Here is a 23,045-nt window from a genome sequence, read left to right as displayed (position 1 = left end):
CACACCTGCCTTTCAACAAACCAGGGTGCTGGAGACCTGGTACTTTACCCATCTTCTCAGTCACAACTTCTGTGTGTGGGGATGGAGGTAGGTCTCTTATTGGCCCAGAAATTACTATGAAGGCTAGGCTGGCAAGCTAAGGAAACACCAGGGATCCCCTTACTTCAGTTTTCCCAGCATTGGGATTACATGCACACACATCAAGCCTGCTTTTGTTTTTAAAATGTGAATTCTCTTGATCAAACTCCGGTCCTTGTAAACACTTTACTGACTGAGCCATCTCTTCCTGTTTGACTTCCTGAAACTTCTATCTCCAACATTCTTATTTGCTGTTTTTTCCACTTTCCCTTCAATTCTTTTTTTGCTAATTTCCCACGTAGTACATCTGCTGTCCTAGTCTTCAGCTGACTTTGTTTCATTCCGTTGTTTCTTTTAATCTTCTTTGAGGTTACTGATTATTTTTAAGTTGAGACTTCTCAATTCTTTGGCATTTTAACCGCTTAAACATTTTTAGATTCCATTTTTAAAGGGTTACAAACTTCAGAAGTGAGGTTGCCTTGCCTTTTCAGGTTTCTCTTGTTTCTGTTGCACTAATTTGCATGAATGTTCTTTTGCTATTGTCTGGGGTCTTTGTAGTGAGCATCTTTTGCCTGAGGACCCCAAACCACTCAAAGGGCAAAACAGGCTGCTACAATGGCAGCACCACCCAAACAAATCAGAGATAGAAAACAAATTTAAAAAATAAATTAAAGACAACTACTACACCATGAATGACCATAGAAAAGTGGAAGAAATAATGTAGCATAAATTATGAATTAAAAACATAGTAAAACAAAATAATAAATATGAGAGGAGGCAAAAAGAAAAAAGAAAGGGACATAAACAAAGGAGGATTAATTCAAGAAATAAAATGTACTTACAAAATAAAAATAGTTAAATAAAGGCAAGAAGATTCTAAAGATAAAAAAGTTTCTAAAATATAAAGCAAAAATAGTATTTAAATATAGTAATAAGAAAAACAAAGAACAAAGACTTGGGAAGGCATCTTCCTGGGTGTTCCACTATTGGAATTCTCTGGGTATGTGCTGGGTTCCAGCTGCGGTCTGCTAGAGTAGAGTTCCTCTCTGTTCCCACTGACCGTAAACCTCCCCATAGGTGCAGACTCAGTGACTACTGGACCTAGGCTCAGACCTTCACAGTAATGTACAGCACACAGAATTCTTTGCTTGCCCCAACAGCACATTGGTCTAATGTTCCAACTTATAAGTGACATTAAAAACCTACTCTACTTTATTAAGGGCAGAAAACAGGATATCTTGTTGATAAAAAAACTAGATCTGGGGGCTGGAGAGGTGGCTCAGTGGTTAAGGGCACTGACTGCTCTTCCAGAGGACCTGAGTTCAATTCCCAGGAGCCATTTGTAATGGGATCTGATGCCCTCTTCGGATGTGTCTGAAGAAAGCAACATTGTACTTACATACATAAAATAAATAAATAAATCTTAAAAATCTTAAAAAAAAAAGGAAAACCAGATCAGAAGGGACGTTCAAACCTCATCAAACGACTGATACACACTTGAAACAAAACAGAACCCAAGACAACTCAAATTAAAGATCTTCAGCCTTAATTCAGCTTTAATCTCCGTTCTCTGCTTTACAATACTCTACTCCATCAGTAAAGAATTATCTTTTCTGGACAAGAACTGTTAGTAGGAATGAAATATGGGAATTTTCAGAAACCAGTGTATAGAATGTTTTATATCTTATCAAGTAAGCCCTGAAAAAAAGTTTCTCATTTTGTTGACCATTATCACGTCAGCAGTTTAAAACTGAACAAGTTTATATACATATCTCAAAATATAATTCTCGAAATTTTACACTTGTATAATTGTTTTTAAAAGGAATAAAATATACAAAATGATTATTATAAAAAGCTTACCAATGATGCCACTGTCTCTGCTTTCTAGGGTGGAGGTGGGGCTAGTGACAGCCCCATAGCTACAGTCTTTGGCAGTTGCATTTGTACTGACTGGTGGGAGCGTAGAACAGGGGCTGCTGGCTGGTGGAGAGGCAGTGCTGCTTGTCAAGGTGGAGCAGGGACTTATTCGCTGGGTGATTGCTGAGGTCTGAAAATAAAGTCAGTACAAAACAAGAAACTGATAAGCTGTTAAAATGTATCTCAAGGCCAAATAGTAATGTGATTAGAAACAAAAATCAACAAATGATCACCACTTGGCCTTTACAACTGTTACATTGGCTTTGTTTTTGCTTTCCAGGATAAAAGGCCCCATGTTCTACACTGAAGTTAAAACTTAACAAGAACAGAGACCTGTGGCTAGTTTTCAAACTGCTTAAGAAATTACCAGTGACTTTATATTTCCAGTCATTAACAGAATTTTGTTTTAAGCACCAAGTGCTATTTCTAATCATTGAAACTCTTCAGACAGCTTGGAACTTTGTCTTGTTAAATATTTTTTTTGGTTAGAAAAAGAATACCTTTGTACTTGAGAAGAAATAAAAAAACGTTCTTAATGAAAAGAAGGGTCTTTTTGATACATAGGCCATGAGTGCAGATAATAATACCTTATTCTATAAATTCTTTTAATGACACAGATTAAATGTTTATTTAACACAAAAAGAATATCTTATAAAAAGTTTTTATGTGAAAAGATAAATTTATATCTTGAATAATTCTTATGCCTGAGATGACAAGCTTTCTAGGTTTCTTGTCAGATGAGAATTGATCTTCACATATAAAGGAAGATGACCTAGAACCACTGTCTTCTCGCCTCCGCCCCTGCCTCCGCCCCCGCCTCCGCCTCCGCCCCCGCCCCCGCCTCCGCCTCCGCCCCCGCCTCCGCCCCTGCCTCCGCCTCCCAGGCTCTCCTATTACATGAGTGCTCTGTTATGCCAGCTTTCTCGGGTACAGTTTTTAAATATGAAAAAATTAAAAATTAACAAGAAGGATTGGTGGTAATATATTCTGGTTTGTCCAACTAATGAGAGAGCTAATGTCTTCCTTCAGCCCTTCCTAGCCAAATAAATCACTGATGTAGTGGGGAAAGGTGCTTTTCTGTCAGTTACTAAAGTAATTTTATCCTTAAAAAGTCACAGTGATCAAACAGAAAATTACTTGAAGAAGCACTAATGATAAATTTAACATGTTTAAATATTAAATTTTTAAAAATTTATTTACAATCAGCCGTTGCCACCACCTCCCAGTCCTCCCTCCTCACGCTGTCCCTGAGAGGATGCCTTTCAACTTCTTTACATATAGTTTCCATCGACAGTCTCTCTGCTCAAACAGAATCTACATTTAATGACGAGAATGTGTTGATCATTAGCTAAGAATATTAAAGTCTTCAACTAATTCAATAAGGATTTCTGGATGAAATCCCTCATGTTTAATTATCTATGCTCAATCTGTGTTGGATTTTAATTTCTGTACTATATGTGATTGTAAAAGATACATTTGACTTAAACAAAAGTAACAGTCTGATTAAGTTATAACTAAATAAATCCTTTAAATCATGTTAATAATACAAAGAATTGATTTTTTTCTTACAATGAAATAAGTCCTACCAAAATGTATGAGGTAAAATTCTTCTACTATATAGTATTTCTCCAGAGAAAAGACCAGTTTCAATTTCTTTGTTGAATATCTAATGGCCGAGAAGTACCTAAAGAAATGTTCAACATCCTTAGTCATCAGGGTAATGCAAATCAAAACCTGAGATTTCATCTCACGCCAGTCAGAATTACTAAGATCAAAAACTCAGGTGACAGCAGATGCTGGCAAGGATGAGGAGAAAGAGGAACACTCCTCCATTGTTGGTGGTATTGCAAGCTGGTACAACCACTCTGGAAAGCAGTCTGGCGGTTCCTCAAAAAACTGAACATAGTACTACCTGAGGACCCAGCTATACCCAAAAGATGCCCCAACATATAACAAGGACACATGCTCCACTATGTTCATAGCAGTCTTATTTATAATAGTCAAAAGCTGGAAACAACCCAGATGTTCCACAACAGAGGACTAGAAACAGAAAATGTGATAGATTTATACAATGAAGTACTACTTAACTATTAAAAACAATGACTTTATGAAATTCATAGGCAAATGATGAAACTAGAAAATATCATCCTGAGTGAGGTAACCCAATCACAAAAGAACACACATGATGTGCACTCACTGATAAGTGGATATTAGCCCAAAGGCTTGGAATACCCAAGATACAATTCAAAGACCACATGAAGCTCAAGAAGAAGATCAAAGTGTGGATGCTTCAGTTCTTCTTAGAAGGGGGAACAAAATATTCAAGGGAGGAAATATGAAGACAAAGTATGGAGCAGAGACTGAAGGAAAGGCCATCCAGAGACTGCCCCACCTGGGGATCCAGCCCATATACAGACACGAAACTCAGACACTACTGTGGATGCCAAGAAGTGCATGCTGACAGGAGTCTGATATAGCTATCTCCTGAGAGGCTCTGCCAGAGCCTGACAAATACAGAGGCAGATGTTTGCAGCCAACCATTGGACTGAGAACTGGGTCCTCAATGGAGGAGTTAAAGAAAGGACTGAAGGAGCTGAAGGGATTTGCAACCCCATAGGAAGAACAACAATACCAACCAACCATAGTTCCCAGGGACTAAACCACCATCCAAAGAGTACATGGAGGAACCCATGGCTCCAGCTGCATATGTAGCAGAGGATGGCTTTGTTGGACATCAATGGGAGGAGAAGCCCTTGGGCCCTTGGTCTTGCTAAGTCTTGACCCCCCACCCCCCAGTGTAGGGGAATGACAGAGTGGGGAGGCAGAACGGTGGAAGGGGTGGGGGAGGACCCTCATAGAAGCAGGGGGAGGAAGGATGGGACAGGGGGTTTCTAGAGGGGAAACCAGGAAACAGGATAACATTTGAAATGTAAATAAATAAAATATCCAGTAAAAAAGGAAAAAAAGAAATGTGAGAGCAGGGGCTAGAGAGCTGGCTCAGCAAGCACAGGCTCTGCTGCCCAGCCTGTTGGCCAGAGTTTGACTCCTGCCAAGTCTGATGGCCAGAGTTTGACTCCTGCCAAGCCTGATAGCCAGAGTTTGATTCCTGGAACACACGCAGTAAAAAAAAGGAAAAAACCGATTCCCACAAGTTGTCCTCTGACTTCCACATACATGCCATGCTATTCTGCTATACATCCACAAATAAATACATATAACAATAATATAAAATGAAATTATCAAACTATGAAGGCAATGAAATAATTTCCCTAATCACATCCTTGGATATTTTACATACTAATTATCCTGCATGTTACTGTCACTGTTTATTTCCATGGCACTTTCAGCTTTTCAAGTATTAGCATCAGAATAATCCTGTCAGTTTGTCACCCTCCTTTTCTTTCTTTCTTGGTGGGGGAGATAAAAAAATTAATCTAGGGCCTTTTATTTGCTGAGCAAGCACTCTATCATAAGTTATTCCCCAGCCTCCTGCTTTAGAGTTTTATTTGGAGACATGGCCTTACAAGTTTATTTAAAAGTAAGGCACAGTCTGCATACTTGTGACCTGACTTGAAGTCACAGTAACATGAAGAATCTCAAAATCGAGATGAGAAATTTTATCATCTTTGAAGAAATGTAACTTTGTAGACAAAAAAGTGCTTGAGTATAGGAACGGGGAGGGTGTTATGACAGTGGTCTTTATTAGGACAGTCACTTGCTACCACCACATAAATTATCAGGAAATGAAAAGGATTTGAAAGTTTGTGCAGCAGTAAAGCACTTGCCTAGCAAGCACAAGGCCCAGGTTTGGGTTCCGGCACAGGGGCAGTAGGTCAAGCCATCTCCCTAGGCCGGAGTACAGTATTTCACTATAAGGCACCAAACTGTTTAGGTTTCCTTCTATTATTGGTAAAGACTATGACTAAAAGCAACTTGGGAAGGAATGTGTTTATTTCTCCCTACAGTTACCTTGAGCTATATCCTATAACTTAATTAGTTTTCACTGTAACAATTTAAATTTTTTTCTAATTTCCTGGATTCAAAGCTGTTGAGAAGTATACTATTTAATAATTTAGCATTGTGTATGTTTACCTTTCAGCTGTCATCTTATAAGTTATTTTATAATCAATTCTACTGCGGTAAAAATAATTGGTAGTTTTTTAAACTGGTTAATATCTCCTCTAGTCTCAGTAGTTCATTAATCTGGCAATAATCCACATATACTTAGAATAGTGTATACTCTAATCTTTTAGTTCAGTGTCAATCCCTTAGTTCTGTCATCTGGGTAGCTTGTTACTTAATCATTTATTATTTTTTTGATTTTTACACATATAAAACAGAAACAAGAAAGAGTAACTATGAAAAATTAAATTATATTCTAAGCCTCAAAATGAATTCTAACAATTGATTTTATTCCTTTCAGAATGCGCACATACCCACACACCATGGCAGCTTTTGTTCCTGCTGTAAAACGCTCATTCTTACTGTGTCACCAAGTTGATCCTGCACGGCTTACCTGATTTTCATCCTGTACCTCCATGCTGTATTGGTCACCTGGTTGTACTTCTGTGACTTTCTCTCCAAGGAGGAAACCCAGACGAGTCATGAGTGTGTTTGCTGCCTCATCTACAGATGGAGGTGGGCCAAGTTCCTGTTCAACATCACCTGCAGCAAGAAGACAGCAAACATGAATCTTAAAAACAAAATGGTTCAGTTCTATTACTGTTCTTATATTTAGTTTGTTTTTTTCTTTAGTTTTCACATTCTAAATTTAAAATTGTAATGTTATAGTCTATCAGCTGATTTTTTTTAAACTTCTGTGTGGGTGCATGTGCGTACGCTCCTGTGTGAAAGGCAAAGGCAAGCCTCAGGTGTTTTTCCTCAGGAGCATTCTACCTTGTTTTTGAGATGGGGGTCTCACTGGTACTTGAACTGCTGCCTAGCCAGGGCTGGGCACTTAGATCTACCTGTCTTCACCTCCCTGGCACTCGGATTACAATCAATCATGTACTGCCATGCCAGGTTTTTATGTGGGTATGAGACTGAACTTGGGGTACTGTGTACAGGGCAAGCATTTTAATAACTGTGTCATCTCCTCAACCATCGATTTATTCCCACATTTAAAGGTTTTACTTTTCATACACAACCTACTGAGATTATTCTCAATTTATTTACAGGAACTACTTGAATTTAAATGTTTTTGTAGCATCTGAACAGAAAAAGGCTCCTGATTTTGGCCAGTAGCTTTCATGCACAGCCTCACTCTTGCGGTCTACATTTTTAGCCACAGTAGATACTTTACTGTAGTTCCTGACATTGTTTTGCTTTTTAAACAGTTGTGCAAATTCTCCTTTTATATTCTAAGGTAATTTCAACTTTGATGAGGTTTCAAAATAGTACAAAGAACCTTTTTTCCCCCTTAACCATATAAAACTTACAGATTTCTGCTCACCCCACCCCTCAAGGCTATGTGCACTTCCTGCAAACACATTTTCTTGATAACTCACAGGCCAGCACAGAAATCAGGATCCTAACCCTTCACATTACTATGACCTTAACCCCAGGCTGAAGCCACGCTTGAATCTAGGCTTGGTGGCACACTCTAGAGCAGAAGGAGCCATTTCAGGCTTACACAACTCAGTTATCAGTTCAATTTTAAAAATCTGAAACAGTTCTTTAGTGTTGGTAGTCATGATCTTGACTCTTATAAGGCATATAAGTCTACTTTTAGTACAATGTTTCTTAATTTACCTTCCAATTCAATCCAGGTTATGCATTTTTGGGCAGAAATATCAAAAAAGTATTGCCGTGTTGCTTGGATCACTTGGTTATGCCAATGTCTAACCAGGTTTTTCTATTTTAAAACTATTCTGTCCCACTTTGCATTTAATAAGTATTCTGATGGAAAAACTGAATTTACATAAAATGTTCCATTTCTTAGAATATTTTTGTGGTGAAAAATCTGGAATTTCCTTTAGACTGTATTTAGGTGCTATTTCATTGTCATTTACGGTGTTGTGTGGACACAGTCACTATCCACTTTTAGAACTTTTCATTGTCCCCATGAAATACAGTTCCACTAAACAGTGATGTTCTCTGTCCTCCCCCTTTCTCTACCCCCAGTGACTGTCATTCTGCCTGCTTCCTTGGTGTAGTTGACGATCCTAGGCACCTGTTTCAACAGATTCATACAGTAGTTTGATCTTTGGGGTCTGGTGTACACAATTAGCATAATGGGTTCAAAGTTCTTCATTCAGCAACATATATCAGAATGTCATTCCTTTTTAATGGAATAGTATTTCATCCATTCATTCATCCATTCATTGGCATCTGAGCAGTTGTTTCTAGCTTTTTGCTACTGTGAATAATTCTTATGAACAGTAGCGTATAAATAAATACTTGTCTAACTCTTATTCAATGAATGTTTGCTATTTTGAGTATTAATATTTCCTGTTAAATTAATTACTATCATTGTTCTCAAACAGTGACTTTTCTCCATTTACCCAACTATATCATTAATTCCTATCTTACACAATGGGTCATAATTAGTTATTGTCAGTATCTATTTAGTTCACACTCTCTTAGACTTAGCTAGGGTAAACGACGGCGCTTGGGGCCTTTTAACCTATTCTTGGCATGCTTTGGGCAGTTCTAGGCACACGACGTTTAAGACTCATTTAGGATTCTCTCAGTCCCAGCTATGGAGTTAGATGTCTCTTCAGAAGCTTTTTTCTTCTTAGAGATAAAAGGCATTTACATCAAGAGCTACACACTATAGGTTTGCCAACTGTTAGTGGAGTATCATTCCTTCCAGGACCTGCTCAGTAAGCAGTTCAGTCGTATTCATGTATACAAATATTTACAAAGCAGTATTTGTATATACATATGTCAACACACATACACTGCTTGGTGAGTTCTCTAAGTTCCAAGGGTTAGTCCAAAAGAAAAACTCTCTCCCTACAATATTTAAGAAATAGGCTTCTATTCTTAGTCTGTTCTCCCTGGATAACACAGCTCACTGCTCCTGTGGTGAGCCTGCACACAAACACTTTTCTATTGGTTGTTTTCCTACTCCAAGCTAAGGAGCCTCATCACCAGCACTTCCTCCTCCACCCAAGACTAAGATAGAATTCATATACTGTGGCTTTCAGTTTATTCATAAAGTTATACAACCATCACCACAACCATATTTTAGAATATCTTTACCATTTCAAAAGGAAACCCTGGCTCATTTCCCCCCCTGAAATTTAGTTCCTTAAAATTCCTGATCTTTGGCATTCCTTTAACTTTCTTGCTTAAAAAATGTCACATTTTCCCCATATGATTAGCTTTCTGGCATTTCAGTGGCTGCCAACTATAAAAACTGATCTTTTCCAACCTCTTCCACTGAGACATATTGAACAGAACTAGTGGTTTCCCCCTTAGACTACTCACTCTTGAGATTTTTTTTAAAAAAATCATTAAAAAAATGAGCCAGGGGGCTCACAATGACCCACTATACATGAGATATAGAAAACCTTTTAAGGAGATGTTTACATAAATCAGTTTTCTCAAGTTTTAAGTCCGATACAATATTTTAGAATGAATTTTGTATCTTTTTTACACAGCATTGATTAGCTATAGTGTCACATGGTTTGTCACTAAGACACAAAAGCTTTTTATAATTTATGATACTCAACATTACATATTTAAACACTTCAAATGCTAAGAAAAGAAAGACTTAGATTTTTACCATTCAGTTTCCCATTTACCTTAACTTCCCTCCTAAGGTCACAAGCTGGATCATCAGAGCAGGGATGCATGTATATTTTTGTATACTAGTACTAAATGTAAAGTTCTATTTGTGGAAAACTTCATAGAACACTCACTGAATTTATGCTAGATACTCTATTTTCCTTTCAATGGGTACCACAAATAAATCTCTTTGCAGCAGAAAAAAACAGGTACAATTATTCTTACACTATAAATATATGTTTTTGTAGTATTATACTTGCTTGTTTACTGAGTAAATGCAATTATAAAACTGCTCTTCTTCAGCTCACCATCAATCCCTTTTCTCTGTTGTACATTAACCTTATTCCCATTTTTTTTTATTACAAATTCTTGGTGTCTAGATATTTAAGAGGCCCACTTCATTTTCTCCTAAAAAACTATAATTACCAAATATCAAATATTTTCTATAGATACATTTTAATACTAGGTTTTACAAGAATTTACAAAACATGTAAGAGAAGTGGAAACTAAAGGATTACTATTTGATCTGTATATCTGATGGGTATGGAGGTGTGTGTGTGCATACAGTTGCACATATGTATGTGTGCACACATCATGTGTGAGTGTGTGTGGAGGCCAGAGATCAACCTTGGGTGTAATTTTTCAGAAGCCACTCACCTCTTTGAGACCAGGTCTCTCACTGGGATCTGTGGCAACCTGACTACAGTAAACTGGCTGGTCAATGAGCTTCAGGAATCTGCCTGTCTCTGCCTTTCCAATGCTGAATGATGTGTGTCCTCTCATGCTAGCAACTGAATTCCAGTGATCATGCTAGCTTGGTAAGCACTTTCCTGACATCGTTCCAGTCCTCCCAAGTGACTTGCTTTTTATAAGTTAGAGCCACCCAGGAGTGCCCTCATTTACATTTCTGAGTATAATATATCATTTACATGTACCGCATTTCTTTTCACATTCACACTCTGAAACACAATTGAGTTGTCTCCAGTGTTCTGGTTTGAATGCTCATATACAGGATACGTATAAACGAACTTCCATTTCTTTATGATAAGGATTTGATTGTAACTTAAAAAACTTTATGATGAATTTGGACTATGATTAAAGAAGGAGGCTGGCAGATTGTTAGACATCCATGTGAGATGGTTTTACACAAAACACATTATGTGGTATTCATACCCCATGTTATTTGTTTGTTTGTTTGTTTGTTTGTTTTTCTGAGACAGGGTTTCTCTATGTAACAGCTCTGGCTGTCCTGTCACAGAAATCCACCTGCCTCTGCCTCCTGAGTGCTGGAATTAAAGTTGCAAACCCCACCATACCCAGATTCCTAGTATTCAATAAAATGGTTTTAATTCACAGCTCTGGGGATTTGCTTCTAGAACACTGGGTAAAGAATGCATCACAAATAAAGACTAACATATTCCTTTATAGACTTTGAGGTATTTATTGTTTTTCCATCTCATTAGTGAGGGATTGTGTCAAAATGATTAGAGGTTATATCTTTTATTTAACACAGTTGGGTAACTATAACATTTTAAAGAGAGCATAGAGTTTTGGCCATAACATTAAGAAATCATGGTTCTAAATCCCTATAAATCCCTTTAGAGATAACCCAAGGGTTAAAGAAGTCTAAATTTTATATGGAAATGGAAAGATCTAGGGATAGTGTAGAAAGTCTGAGAAAAGAATTACAGCTTATGAAGACAATATGGAGCTAAAATAATTAAGATACAGTAAGACTGGCATGAGCACATATTTTAAAAGACCAAAGGAACATTTAAAAAGTCACAGTTTGAGCTATACACATGTGGTTATCTTATTCAGGACAAAAGCACCATCACAGTGTTTCAAACAAAATGATGATACCTTCTATAACTGATGACAGATTAATTTGATATCCATATAGAAAAATGAATCCTCCTTCTAAACAAAAATAATTCCATATGGACTATAGATGCTCTGATGGAATTCTTTTTTTTTTTTTTTTTGACAGGATGCTGTTTTGAGACAAGATTTCTCTGTGTATCCCCGGGTGTTCTGGTTTTTGTAGACCAGGCTGACCTAGACCCTCCTGTCTATGTCTCCTGAGTGCTGAGATTACAGGCATGTGCCAACACTGCCCAGTTTCTTCTAGATATTCTTCCTTGTCAATAGATTAGACAGAAAAACACTGAATTAGTAAAGAACGTGGTAGGTCGTCTGTGACGGCATTTTAGGAGACAGAGTATGCAGACTCTGACCTAGTAAAACATATGTAGGCATTAGTAACAAATTATAAAAGGTGGCACATAGGTTAGGTGGAAAAGTAGGTCAGTGGGGCCTGTATCTTTCCATGCCTCTTTCCCGAATTTTTTCTACTTTTTGGCTGCTATGATGTGAACAGTTCTACTACAAACCACTATGCATTGATGGAATGACATTTCCAAAATTATGAGCAAAAGCAAATTCTTCCTATCTTAAGTTGCATTTCCTTGGCATATACCCAAAAGATGTTCCAACATATGACAAGGACACATGCTCCACTATGTTCATAGCCAGAAGCTGGAAAGAACCCAGATAAGTTTCAACAGAGGAATGGATACAGAAAATGTGGTACATTTACACATTGGAGTACTACTCAGCTATTAAAAACAATGACTTTATGAAATTCATAGGCAAATGGATGGAACTAGAAAATATCATCCTGAGTGAGGTAACCCAGTCACAAAAGAACACACATGATATGAACTCATTGACAAGTGGATATTAGCCCAAAGGCTTGGAATACCCAAGATACAATTCACAGACCACATGAAGCTAAAGAAGAAGGAAGACCAAAATGTGGATGTTTCAGTTCTTCTTAGAAGAGGGGACAAAATACTCAAGGGAGGAAATATGAAGACAAAGTATGGAGCAGAGACTGAAGGAAAGGCCATCCAGAGACTGCCCCACCTGGGGATCCAGCCCATATACATATAGCCACCAAACCTAGACAATATTGTTGATGCCAAGAAGTGCATGCTGACAGGAGCCTGATATAGCTGTCTCCTGAGAGGCTCTGCCAGAGCCTGACAAATACAGAGGTGGATGCTCACAGCCAACCACTGAACTGAGAACTGGGTCCCCAATGGAGGAGTTAGAGAAAGGATTGAAGGAGCTGAAGGGATTTGCAACCCCATAGGAAGAACAACAATACCAACCAACCAGAGCTCCCAGGGTCTAGACCATCATCCAAAGACTACACATAGACAGACCATGGCTCCAGCTGCATATGTAGCAGAGGATGGCCTTATTGGACACTGATGGGAGAAGCCCTTGGTCCTGCCAAGGCTCAATCCCCCAGTGTCGGGGAATGTTAGGATGGGAGGTAGGAAGGGATGGTTGGATGGGTGTGGGAGCACCCTCATAGAAGAAGATGGGATTTATGGACGGGAAACCAGGAAAGGGAATAACATATAAAATATAAATATAATAAAAAATATCTAATAAAAATACATTACAGGTTTTACTATAGAGTTCAGGCAATGTGAATGGGTTAATTATATCTTTGCAAATTTCTACGTTTAATTTACAACCCCTAGTATTACAGAGTGTAAAGTATTCGGAGATTCTTCAATACATCAAGTTAAAATAAGGTAAGAATGGAGTCTTATTCTAACTTGAGTGTTGGTCTCATTATAAAACAAAAGAGATCAGAACTTGCAGGCAGGTCACCTATGTGAGAACACAGAGAATGGGGGCTGTGAATGGAAGTGAAACAGGGACATGGCCAAGTCCCAGACGAACCTTTGGAGGAAAGAAACACATTGCTTGTACTTCATGTTGAACATCAGTTTCCATTCAAGACTTCTTAAAAAATAAATAAACTTTGTATGTGAATCCAAAACAAAGTTGCATTTTGCAATCTGTGGCAGCAGACTTCATTGAAGTCCCTACAAAGGTTATCCCAGATTCCCCTCCCTAGACCATTATCTTTAGCTTCCAGAGTTAATAGAACCTATCCTTAGGGGAGATGTCACAAGTATCTTATATCCTGCTGACTACTATGCTATCTTCATCAGAGACCACATTAGATTGTAGGCCTTTTAACTACAGAACCCACCCTCATAGTCATTTGTACTTTGTTTCTAAGTAGTCACACCTTAAGCTCTATTGTGCACCTGGAATTGGAATGACTGCTGCCTGGAAACTTTCCCCAAGCTGTACAGTGTTTTAAATGTGCTGACAGTGAGCCACCAGGTATTAGACTACTGGAGTCTAATCAGGGTGATGAAGTCGATCTGAGCTGGGCTTTCACGTTCATCTCATTGTGGATCACTGCCTGCACAGACACCTGCAGGGCCCCTCATGTGTGCTCATGTATGTAGGTACTTGTGGAATCCAGAGGGCTTTGACTTCCCGGGAAATGAGTTACAGATGTTTGGAAGTTTCCCGATGAGGGTACTGGGAACTGACCTGGGCTCTCTGCAGGTGCAGTAAGTGTTCTTAACTTCTGAGTCACCTCTCTGGACCCCAAAATGCCTTAATACACAAAAAGCATTAATAACAAAAAGAAGATCTGACAAAGTAAAATTTAATAATAAGATACAGATAAAGGGGGAAGGGGAAGCTACAGAGTGGCTAAAGATGACTGCAGTTTGGCAGCACATATACCACAACTGGAATGACACACAAATTCATGAAGTATTCCATATTTTAAAATAACATCCAAATTAAAGAAAGACAGCTGCAAGCCATATAACAGAGCCTGTATCCAGAAAATAAATCCCTATGCCCCAAATCAATGAGAAAACCTAACAAAAATAAAAACAATGGTTTTCACATGCCTGCTATAATGCACCTCTCATTACACAAATAAATATAATTTAAAATTCATAACATTCTAGAAACCTGTACTTTAGTATCTTATTAGCAAAAATTTCAAAAAGTAACATGGAACAGGCAGTCACAGGTTCATATAGACAAAATCTGAAATACAGTAATAGAAACATGTTACATAGTATTAAGAACACATTTATATAAAACTAAAAAGACAGAGAAATAAAAGGTGTTGGGCATGGTAAGGCCATGAGGCAGCGTGAGCAAAGTGTCTGAATACAAACGTACAGAATGAATAAAGTTCTGTATCTCAAGTCATGTGGCACCTGTATGCACTTCCTAAGTTTTCAGGAAAAAGAATTACATTCAGACATTTTTCAGTATTTATATTGTATCTTAATTTAAAAAACACAACAGTGAATTAAGGATAAATGACACTGATTTTCAGAGTAAAAGAAAGTTTTATTTTGGAAGAAAGGAGTAGAACTTTTGACAAAGGAAGTTTCAAATTTGTTATTTAACTTTTTCAAATGAAGGATATTAATTAAACATCAACAAGTTTAATACCTTAAAAGTCTAGATCTTCTGTTTAAAGGTTTTGTATTAAAGACTTAAAGGAAATTATATACAAAATGTATTGATTAAAATAGACCATCAGAGTGCTCAGAAATAACTCTCATTTGGTGAAGTTTGGATGAGCTTTTGAGAGATACATTTAAATCACGGCACTATCTGAAACTTTTCCAGTTGTATTCTGGATCTTACTATCTCTCCTAACTTTGGGGAAACTTGATATAAAAGGTGATTCTTCCTTTCTCAAACTAAAAATAAGTGTTTTTTCAAAGCATAATGTTATTGTGCAATGTGTGGCGTTTACCCTTCTATTACCAAAATGCTGACTTCTTTATCCCACACCTGGTTTCAGGCCAGACACAGCATTGTAATGCTTTAGTTAAGAATCATCTCTCTCAAGTTTGTGTAAACAATGTTCACCATTTATTCTATCTTGTCATTAAAAGCTGGAAAAGCCAATAACTAGGCAACAAAGAGAATAGGGCAGGACTTCTGTCAGCCAGGGGAGGAAGAGAAAAACGAGGAAGAGAGTATTCACAGTGAGGAAGGTCTCTGGGGGACATCATAGGAGAATGTACCCAAAGCCCAGAGAGCCGGAACAATACAAAACTGCAGCTACCTCAGGGATTTAGGCTGGGAGGTAGCCAGACTAGATTAGAGGATTAGAAGAGAATCATAATGCCTAGTTATTGTGCTTTTAAGTTTCAAATAGATTTTGGTTTCTCTGTGCCATTATTGGAGAAATAGCTAGGATAAAAAAAACAGCGGCTATATTAACTTATTACATATATTTATGATAAGTGTTTTTAGATAAATCTTTCCCACTAGGTATCGAACACATTCGATACTCTTCCAATGTTACTGAGCCCTCTTTTCAGACGTTTCTGGTTATTACAGTAAGTGACAGTATCAGGGTAGAGAGAGGCCAAGGTATATGAGAACTACTTTACAAATCAACAGCAGTCCTAAAATGCACAGAGAAAAAAGTGAACAAAATTATCTCGGGAGAATGGAGGGAAGAAGATGGAAAGAGATTTAGTAGAGACCATATACAGAGGTTAAGGTTTGGGGCCACCCACCCTTCACAAATTTTTAACCCAGAACTGCTCCTGTCTAAAGGAAATGCAGGGACAAAGAGTGGAGCAGAGACTGAAGAAAAGGCTATCCAGAGACAGCCCTACATGAGGATCCACCCCATATGCAGCCACCAAACCAGACGCTTGATGATGCCAAGAAGTCCTGGCTGATAGGAGCCTGATATAGATGTCTCCTGAGAGGCTCTGCCAGCCTGCCCAATACAGATGTGGATGTTTGCAGCCAACCATTGGAGTGAGAACAGGAAGCCCAATGGAGGAGTTAGATGGACTGAAGTTGCTGAAGGGATTTGCAACCCCATAGGAAGAATAACAATATCAACCAACCAGACTCCCCCAGAGCTCCCAGGGACTAAACCACCAACCAAAGGGTACACATGAGGGGTCCATGCATATGTAGCAGAGGATAGCCTTTGTCTGGCATCGATGGGAAGGGAAATGATAGGGTCGTGGGGCAGGAGTGGGTGGGTGGGTGGGGGAGCACCCTCGTGGAGGCAGGGGGAGGGAGAGTGGAATGGGAATTTTCGGAGGGGAAAACATTTAAAATGTAAATAAACAAAATAACCAATTAAAAAAGGGTGTATCTGAAATTAAGAGTTTGATTTTTAACAGCAGACTTAAGGAAAATAAGCAGAATAATTTTCAGATTTAAATTCTGCTTGTATTATTGTAGTATTAACAGCATTAACCCTAATTTTTAATAAACTACTACAATCTGATAAATTCCTATGTGTATAAAATATATTAAATCATTTAATCTTCATAATATTTTCTTCCTCAGGTAGAAAAATCTGCAAAGATGAAGTTCTTGGTTGCTCAGGGCTCAGAATCAGTTAAATAACTGTTAATATTTTAAATACAGGCTGCCTCGTTTAATAGTCCATTTTATTATTATGTTAAAATATGTGGGTTTTTTTTAAATGAATATGTGATTAGAACTGTTTGGTGGTTTGAAATAGGGTGTTTTTATGTAGCCCAGGCTAACCTCCAAGCCTTATCAACCCCGTTTCAGCTTTTCAGGTGATGGGCCACGAGCGCAGAGTTACACCTGCTCCTGTTCCTATGTGTTTTCCTTTTTCACACAATGCACTAGAATTATCTGATGATAGACAGTGTAGAAAAATACTTAATAATTTAAAAACACTATTTTTACTGAGAACTTCTGATGTCCAGCACTGGGTTAGGTATTAGACATACACGTATGAAAATATGGGCACAGTTCCTATAACCAAGAAATTCACTTCTATGGGAGAAATAAAATACAATTTAATTAAATCACAGCAAACTAAACTCTGTGATAAATATAGCACAGGCAAAACTCAGCTACTGCAAAAGAAACTGGTGACTATTCCACAAGACATTTTATGAGCTTTACTTTTGAAAATACCAATTCTGTATTTAGCAGGTTTACATCACCTGCAGGAAGTACCTTCTGCTTTAAGTGGCCAATACCCGGCGAGAAAATCATGGTTACTGTCTCAAAAGCAAATACCTAATGACAACGATTTAAATCTCTAGTCTGTATTTCTAACATGGTGTCTGCATACAGATATTGAAGCATTATGTCCCTAGTTTTCTTTTTAATTCTCAGAATTCTCCTAGCATTTTTAATGCTAGGTTATTTATATAATCCATTCACTGCAAACTATAATTTCTCATCTATTTAAATATGACAGCTTGTTGTGTTAATATTAAATGAATTTATGTGTTCTAACAGAGGTAGGAAAAGGTGATTTTTTTTGGTAGTTGTATTTATTTTTTGTAGATTGTGTGTGTGTGTGTGTAATAAGTTAATACATATGTTAGAAACACAATCTATCCTATTTATTATTAATATTATTATTAATTTACTTTATATCCTGACCACAGATTCCCTTCTTTCCTCTCCTCCCAGTCCCTCCCTCTCTTCTCCTCTTCTACCATCCACCCCTCCGTTCTTCTCAGAAAAGGGGAGGCCTCCTGTGGATATCAGTCAGCCTTGACATGTCTTCTTCTACTGAGGCTAGATAAGGCAGCTCAGTTAGTAGAAAGGAATCCAAAGACAGACAGTGTAGTCAGAGACAGCCCCTGCTCCCCATTTAGGAGCCCACATGAAGACCCAGCTGTACAACTGTTACACATGTGCAGAGGGCATAGGTCTGGCCCATGCATGCTCTCTGTTGGCAGTCCAGTCTCTATGGTCCCTATGGGCCCAGGTTAGTTGAATCTGTAGGTTTTCTTGTGGTGTCCTATAACCTCCTGGCTCCTTCTCATTTCTTAGTTCTCAAATGATTACCTTAAGTTTTCTTTTTCAGAATACTAGAAAGTGAGTAACTCCCAGTACGTGTTGTGTTCTTGCAAAAATAGCTCCTGATTACACGAAGCACTGTTCACCAGGGATCAAAAATGAAAGCCGCGGCCTCCAGTGTCTCCTCAATCACAGAGCAGATGGCATCAAGGCAGCCACCCCCCCCCCCCCATTCAGTTTCCTTGGTCATAATTAAAGATGAGGCAGAGGAATGAACGGAGGAAGAGTGAAGATACTGATGACTGGGGATACATTGAAGGACATAGTCTAAATTTAAACTGTTCTACAAGAGCTTCTTGGGCTCGGGCACATGACTTTGCTTGGATAATGGGATTATTATGAACTTGTGCCTGTGTAGTTGGACGCTTCCTGTGTTCTTGAAATTTGCCAAGAAACAAGTGGTTTTTTTGATTGATGCATTTCAACTTCAATCTCAAAATAAATCTAGATGCCAATCTAACTGAAACCCTAAAGCTATCTAGCCAATCCCTAGTCTAGACAAAAGCCGTTTGACCAGCACCTCAGGAGTTAGATTATGTATGACGAATACTTAGAAATGTTAATATAAACAGAATAAAAAATCTTTTTCTGTCCTTTGATTACTAAAAATCTTTCAGTAAAATCCCAATGTACAAATTCTAGAAAAATGCGTAAGTGTGTCAAGGTAATGACAAGCCTGAATGGAAAAGTACTAATATTCCACTTTTACTGTCCTGGAGCCTAGCATATAGTATATGACTTATTTGTGTCAGTTATACTAAGAATCTTGTGATATGAAAGAAAAAGGTCTATTTTAATATTGATTTTATTAATAACTTGTTTTTGAAGCACATTTCAGTATGTAAGCCAGGCTAGCCCCAAATGAACACACTATATGACCCAGATGAGTTTCAAATTTGTAACACGCTTGCCTTAGCCTCCTGAGGACTGGAATTATAGGAGTATATCAGACTTTTAAAAATATTCATTATTTATTGGGGGAGGGGGTATAAGTGAATGTTAGAACACTACACAGCTAGCAAGTAGAAGAATCAGAAATTAAACTCAGAACACAGTTGGGAACTTAGCTCAGCATAGCCCTTGGTTTAATCCCCAGTACTTGTGTCTCCTGCCAAAAACAAAAACATGCTAAATCCAGATCAAACTCTAACACCTGAGTTCTTATTCACTAATACATGTGGCCCAAGAACAGGACATTAATGTGACATGTACTCCTCAGCCAGATGTAAGGTCTGCTAGCTTTAGCACCATCTCACCACTGATACCATTCTGAATAATCTCATCTTCCCTGAAGGCTACCAATATCATAGTTTGGTGTTTTCTCCAAAATACACTTTTTCTATATACTCATATTTATATGAATATACAATTTAAAAATTTCAGAAATGTCATGTTACATCTAATGTTGCTATGTCAGGAAACTGAGACACAGATGCATTACTCAATGTTCTTGAGCCTATGACTAGTGAGGGGGAAATCAGAATTAGAATACACTGACACTGTTTAACTAAAAATGACTGTAACCCGTTTGTCTCCCCAAACCTTAAATATTTCTGATTATTTATAAAATTCTTAAAAGTTGTATACCACACTTCAGAGTTACCACTGTAATACAGTAATTAACATATCTGAGCATTTGGTGTGAGCCAACCGTTCTGGTAAATGCTTTATGTATATTAATTTGTTTTAAAACGATTATCTCTATTTTTATAGATGAAAAAACTGAGACTTAGAGAAAGGTTAAGTGACTTGTTCAAAAACCAGAGATAAACCATAAACAGAAAAGCAATAAAGTCTTACTTTGGAGAATTGTTCTATTGAAATGATAACTTGGTTACCTCATTTCATAAAAACAAATTACAACTCTGTCACATATTAAAATAGAAAATTCAAGCCAGGAGTGGGTGGTGCTTGCCTTTGATCCCAGCATTTTGGAGGTAGAGGGTGGCAGATCTGAGTCCAAGGCCAGGGACATGTAGGGACTGATTTACAAGTGAGTTCCAGGATAGCCAGGGTTACACATGGAATACTATTCAGCTATCAAAAACAAAAACATCATGAATTTTGCAGACAAATGGATGGGACTTGAATATCATCCTGAGTGAGGTAACCCAGTCCCCAAAGGACATACATGGTATGTACTCACTTATAATTTTATGAGATAGCCAGATGGCCATGAGAATGAATGGAAATCTGCAACTGATGGGGGTAGGGACGTGGGGGACATCTCCAGGGTGTGACAGAGACCTGGGATAAGGGAGGCACCCAAGAATAAATGGGGGTGACCTTAGCTGTGACTCACAGCATTGGGGATATGCAAGCTGAAGAGGTCACCTTCTGTAACCAGACAGGAACCCCAATGGAGCCATAGTGACACTCACAACCCACTCACAAAACTTTTGACCCAAATTCATCCTATCTACAAGAAACGCAAGGGTAGGGACAGAACAGAGACTGAGGTATGGCCAGCCAATAAGTGGCCCAACTTGAGACCCATCCCACGAGTAAGCACCAATCCCTGACACTATTAATTACTACTCTGTTATTCTTACAGGCAAGATTCTAGCATGCCTGTCCTCTGAGAAGCTCTACCCAGCAGCTGATTCAGATAAGTGTAGATACGCACAGCTAAACAGTGGATAGAACTTGGGTACTCTTAGGAAAGACTAGGGGGAGGTGTTACGGCCCCAAAGGGGCAGGAACTCTATAGGAAGGCCAAGAGTCAACTAACCCAGACTCTTCGGGCTCTTAGAGACTGAGCCACCAACCAAAGAGCATACATGAGCTGGACCTATGCTTCTCCACATATATGTAGCAGATTTACAGCTTGATCTTTATGTGGGTCCTGAAGAGCTGAAGTGGCACTATCCAAAAAGCTGACGTCTGTCCATGGGATATGGTCTTCTAGTTAGGCTGCCTTGTCTGCCTTAGCGAGAGAGGATGCGCCTAGCCTCACAGAGACTTGAGTGCCAGGGTGGGAGGGACACCTGGGGGCATCTTATCCTCTCAGAGGAGAAGGGAGGTAGGGGGAAGGATTGTGGGAGGGGTTGATTGGGAAGGGGTCAGTGAGCAGGATGTAAAGTAAACAAACAAACAAAACAAAAATTCTACTTCTTAATGTATGAATAATACAGTATGCATATGATAACTGGGTAGGAGGGCAATGTGTTTCTGGACTATATGATGACTACTACATGAACTGAGCAATAAATCCTGCATATGGACACTACACAAATCACTCATACTCCCTAAGTCTTAGTTTGCCCACTATGAAGCATTTATCGAACACACTTGTCTGAGCATTCCTCACTCTGGTGGTTTAGTTACAGGAATACTATAAACTGTGTCCATGGCTGCAAAGGTAGAATCAAAGTATACTATTTACTTACATGCCCCTATATTTGTGCATGACAAATTTAATTTGCAAAGTTGTAAGACTTAGATACTCGAGGGCTATCTAGATTGAGCATTGATCTATTAGACAGACAGACAGACAGACAGACAGACAGACAGACATCCTGGATCAACAGCTCTACCATCAAGTCATTTCCTTAGACTGTAGACTCAACATTGACTTAGTCTGGCTTGTTCCAAAATTCCCTTTCACATATAGAACAATACAGAAAATATACAGGTATAGAGATATCAGGCACAGGTGGAAAATATTTATGTCATTTTTTCGGACACAAAGAATTTATTCCTCTGGCTTCAAATGTAAAGAAACACTGACAATTATTCCCAAGAGGTCAAGAGCATACCTACCCCCCCGACTTTCAGCACTGTTTACCATACCATTTGTAAGCAGTCTACAACAGACCCCACACCAACTGCCTCTTAAAGGATGACACATCTACCAACAGCTTTGCCACCAATTTGTTAAGAAATGCAAATATTCAATCTACTTCAGACCCATTGAATCAGAAATTATAGGGGTGGGCCCAAGCAATCTATATTTGGGCACGATCTGGTAATTCTGAAATGTGTCAGGATATAAGAAAAAGTGCTCTGACCTTTAGTTTCAACTGTTGCTTCCATGAGAAATGGTTCCCTAAATTTGCAGTCTTACTAGTTAAAACAGTAAGACAAGAACTGTATAATTAATACAAATATAAAATAGCATGTATTCCTTGTCCTGTTAGCAGATCTTACATTAAAAATTACAAACCCGTGGATTTGTTGTTGTGTACAAGTAGGGAAAAAAGTCCCTTCATCTTCGAAAGTTGTTAACTGAGTCTATGAAATAGGCCAACAGTAATATGCTAATCAGAGAAAAGGCAGGCAAATGTCTACATACATTCTAGAAAGAAAGACAAGTACCAAATGCCCAGTGATGTCATTATGCTTACAGACCCTCTTCACAGAGAGAAGAGAAATGATGTGGGCAATTTAGGATAGTGAAATTTATTTTTTTAAAGATAAATAAATGTTCTTTCAGAAGAATAAATGGAATCCTGTGAAGGAGTCCGTCTAGGCATAAGATCAACCTTTATTGTCCTTCCCTGTGACACAGTCACTCTTCCTGGTTGGTGAGGTTTCCTGGGAGTGGACTACTGAAAACTGAGTTCCTT

General features: G+C 38.3%; 1 protein-coding gene across 7 annotated transcripts in view; it reads right to left on the bottom strand.

The window, feature by feature from the left end:
• The window catches only part of Tanc2 (tetratricopeptide repeat, ankyrin repeat and coiled-coil containing 2), a 319,000-nt gene that overhangs the window by 161,570 nt on the left and 134,385 nt on the right, over positions 1-23,045 (bottom strand). For all 7 annotated transcript variants that reach the window (NM_001440252.1, XM_087572417.1, XM_087572418.1 and 4 more), the window contains 2 exon segments: positions 1,939-2,125; positions 6,512-6,660. In NM_001440252.1, coding sequence (NP_001427181.1) covers positions 1,939-2,125; positions 6,512-6,660 — 336 coding nt within the window.

This window comes from Rattus norvegicus, chromosome 10, assembly GCF_021556685.1.
Source record: "Rattus norvegicus strain SHRSP/BbbUtx chromosome 10, alternate assembly SHRSP_T2T, whole genome shotgun sequence".
Lineage (NCBI taxonomy): Eukaryota > Metazoa > Chordata > Mammalia > Rodentia > Muridae > Rattus > Rattus norvegicus.
Note: the sequence above shows the minus strand (reverse complement) of the source record. Positions and strands in the feature narration are given on the sequence as shown.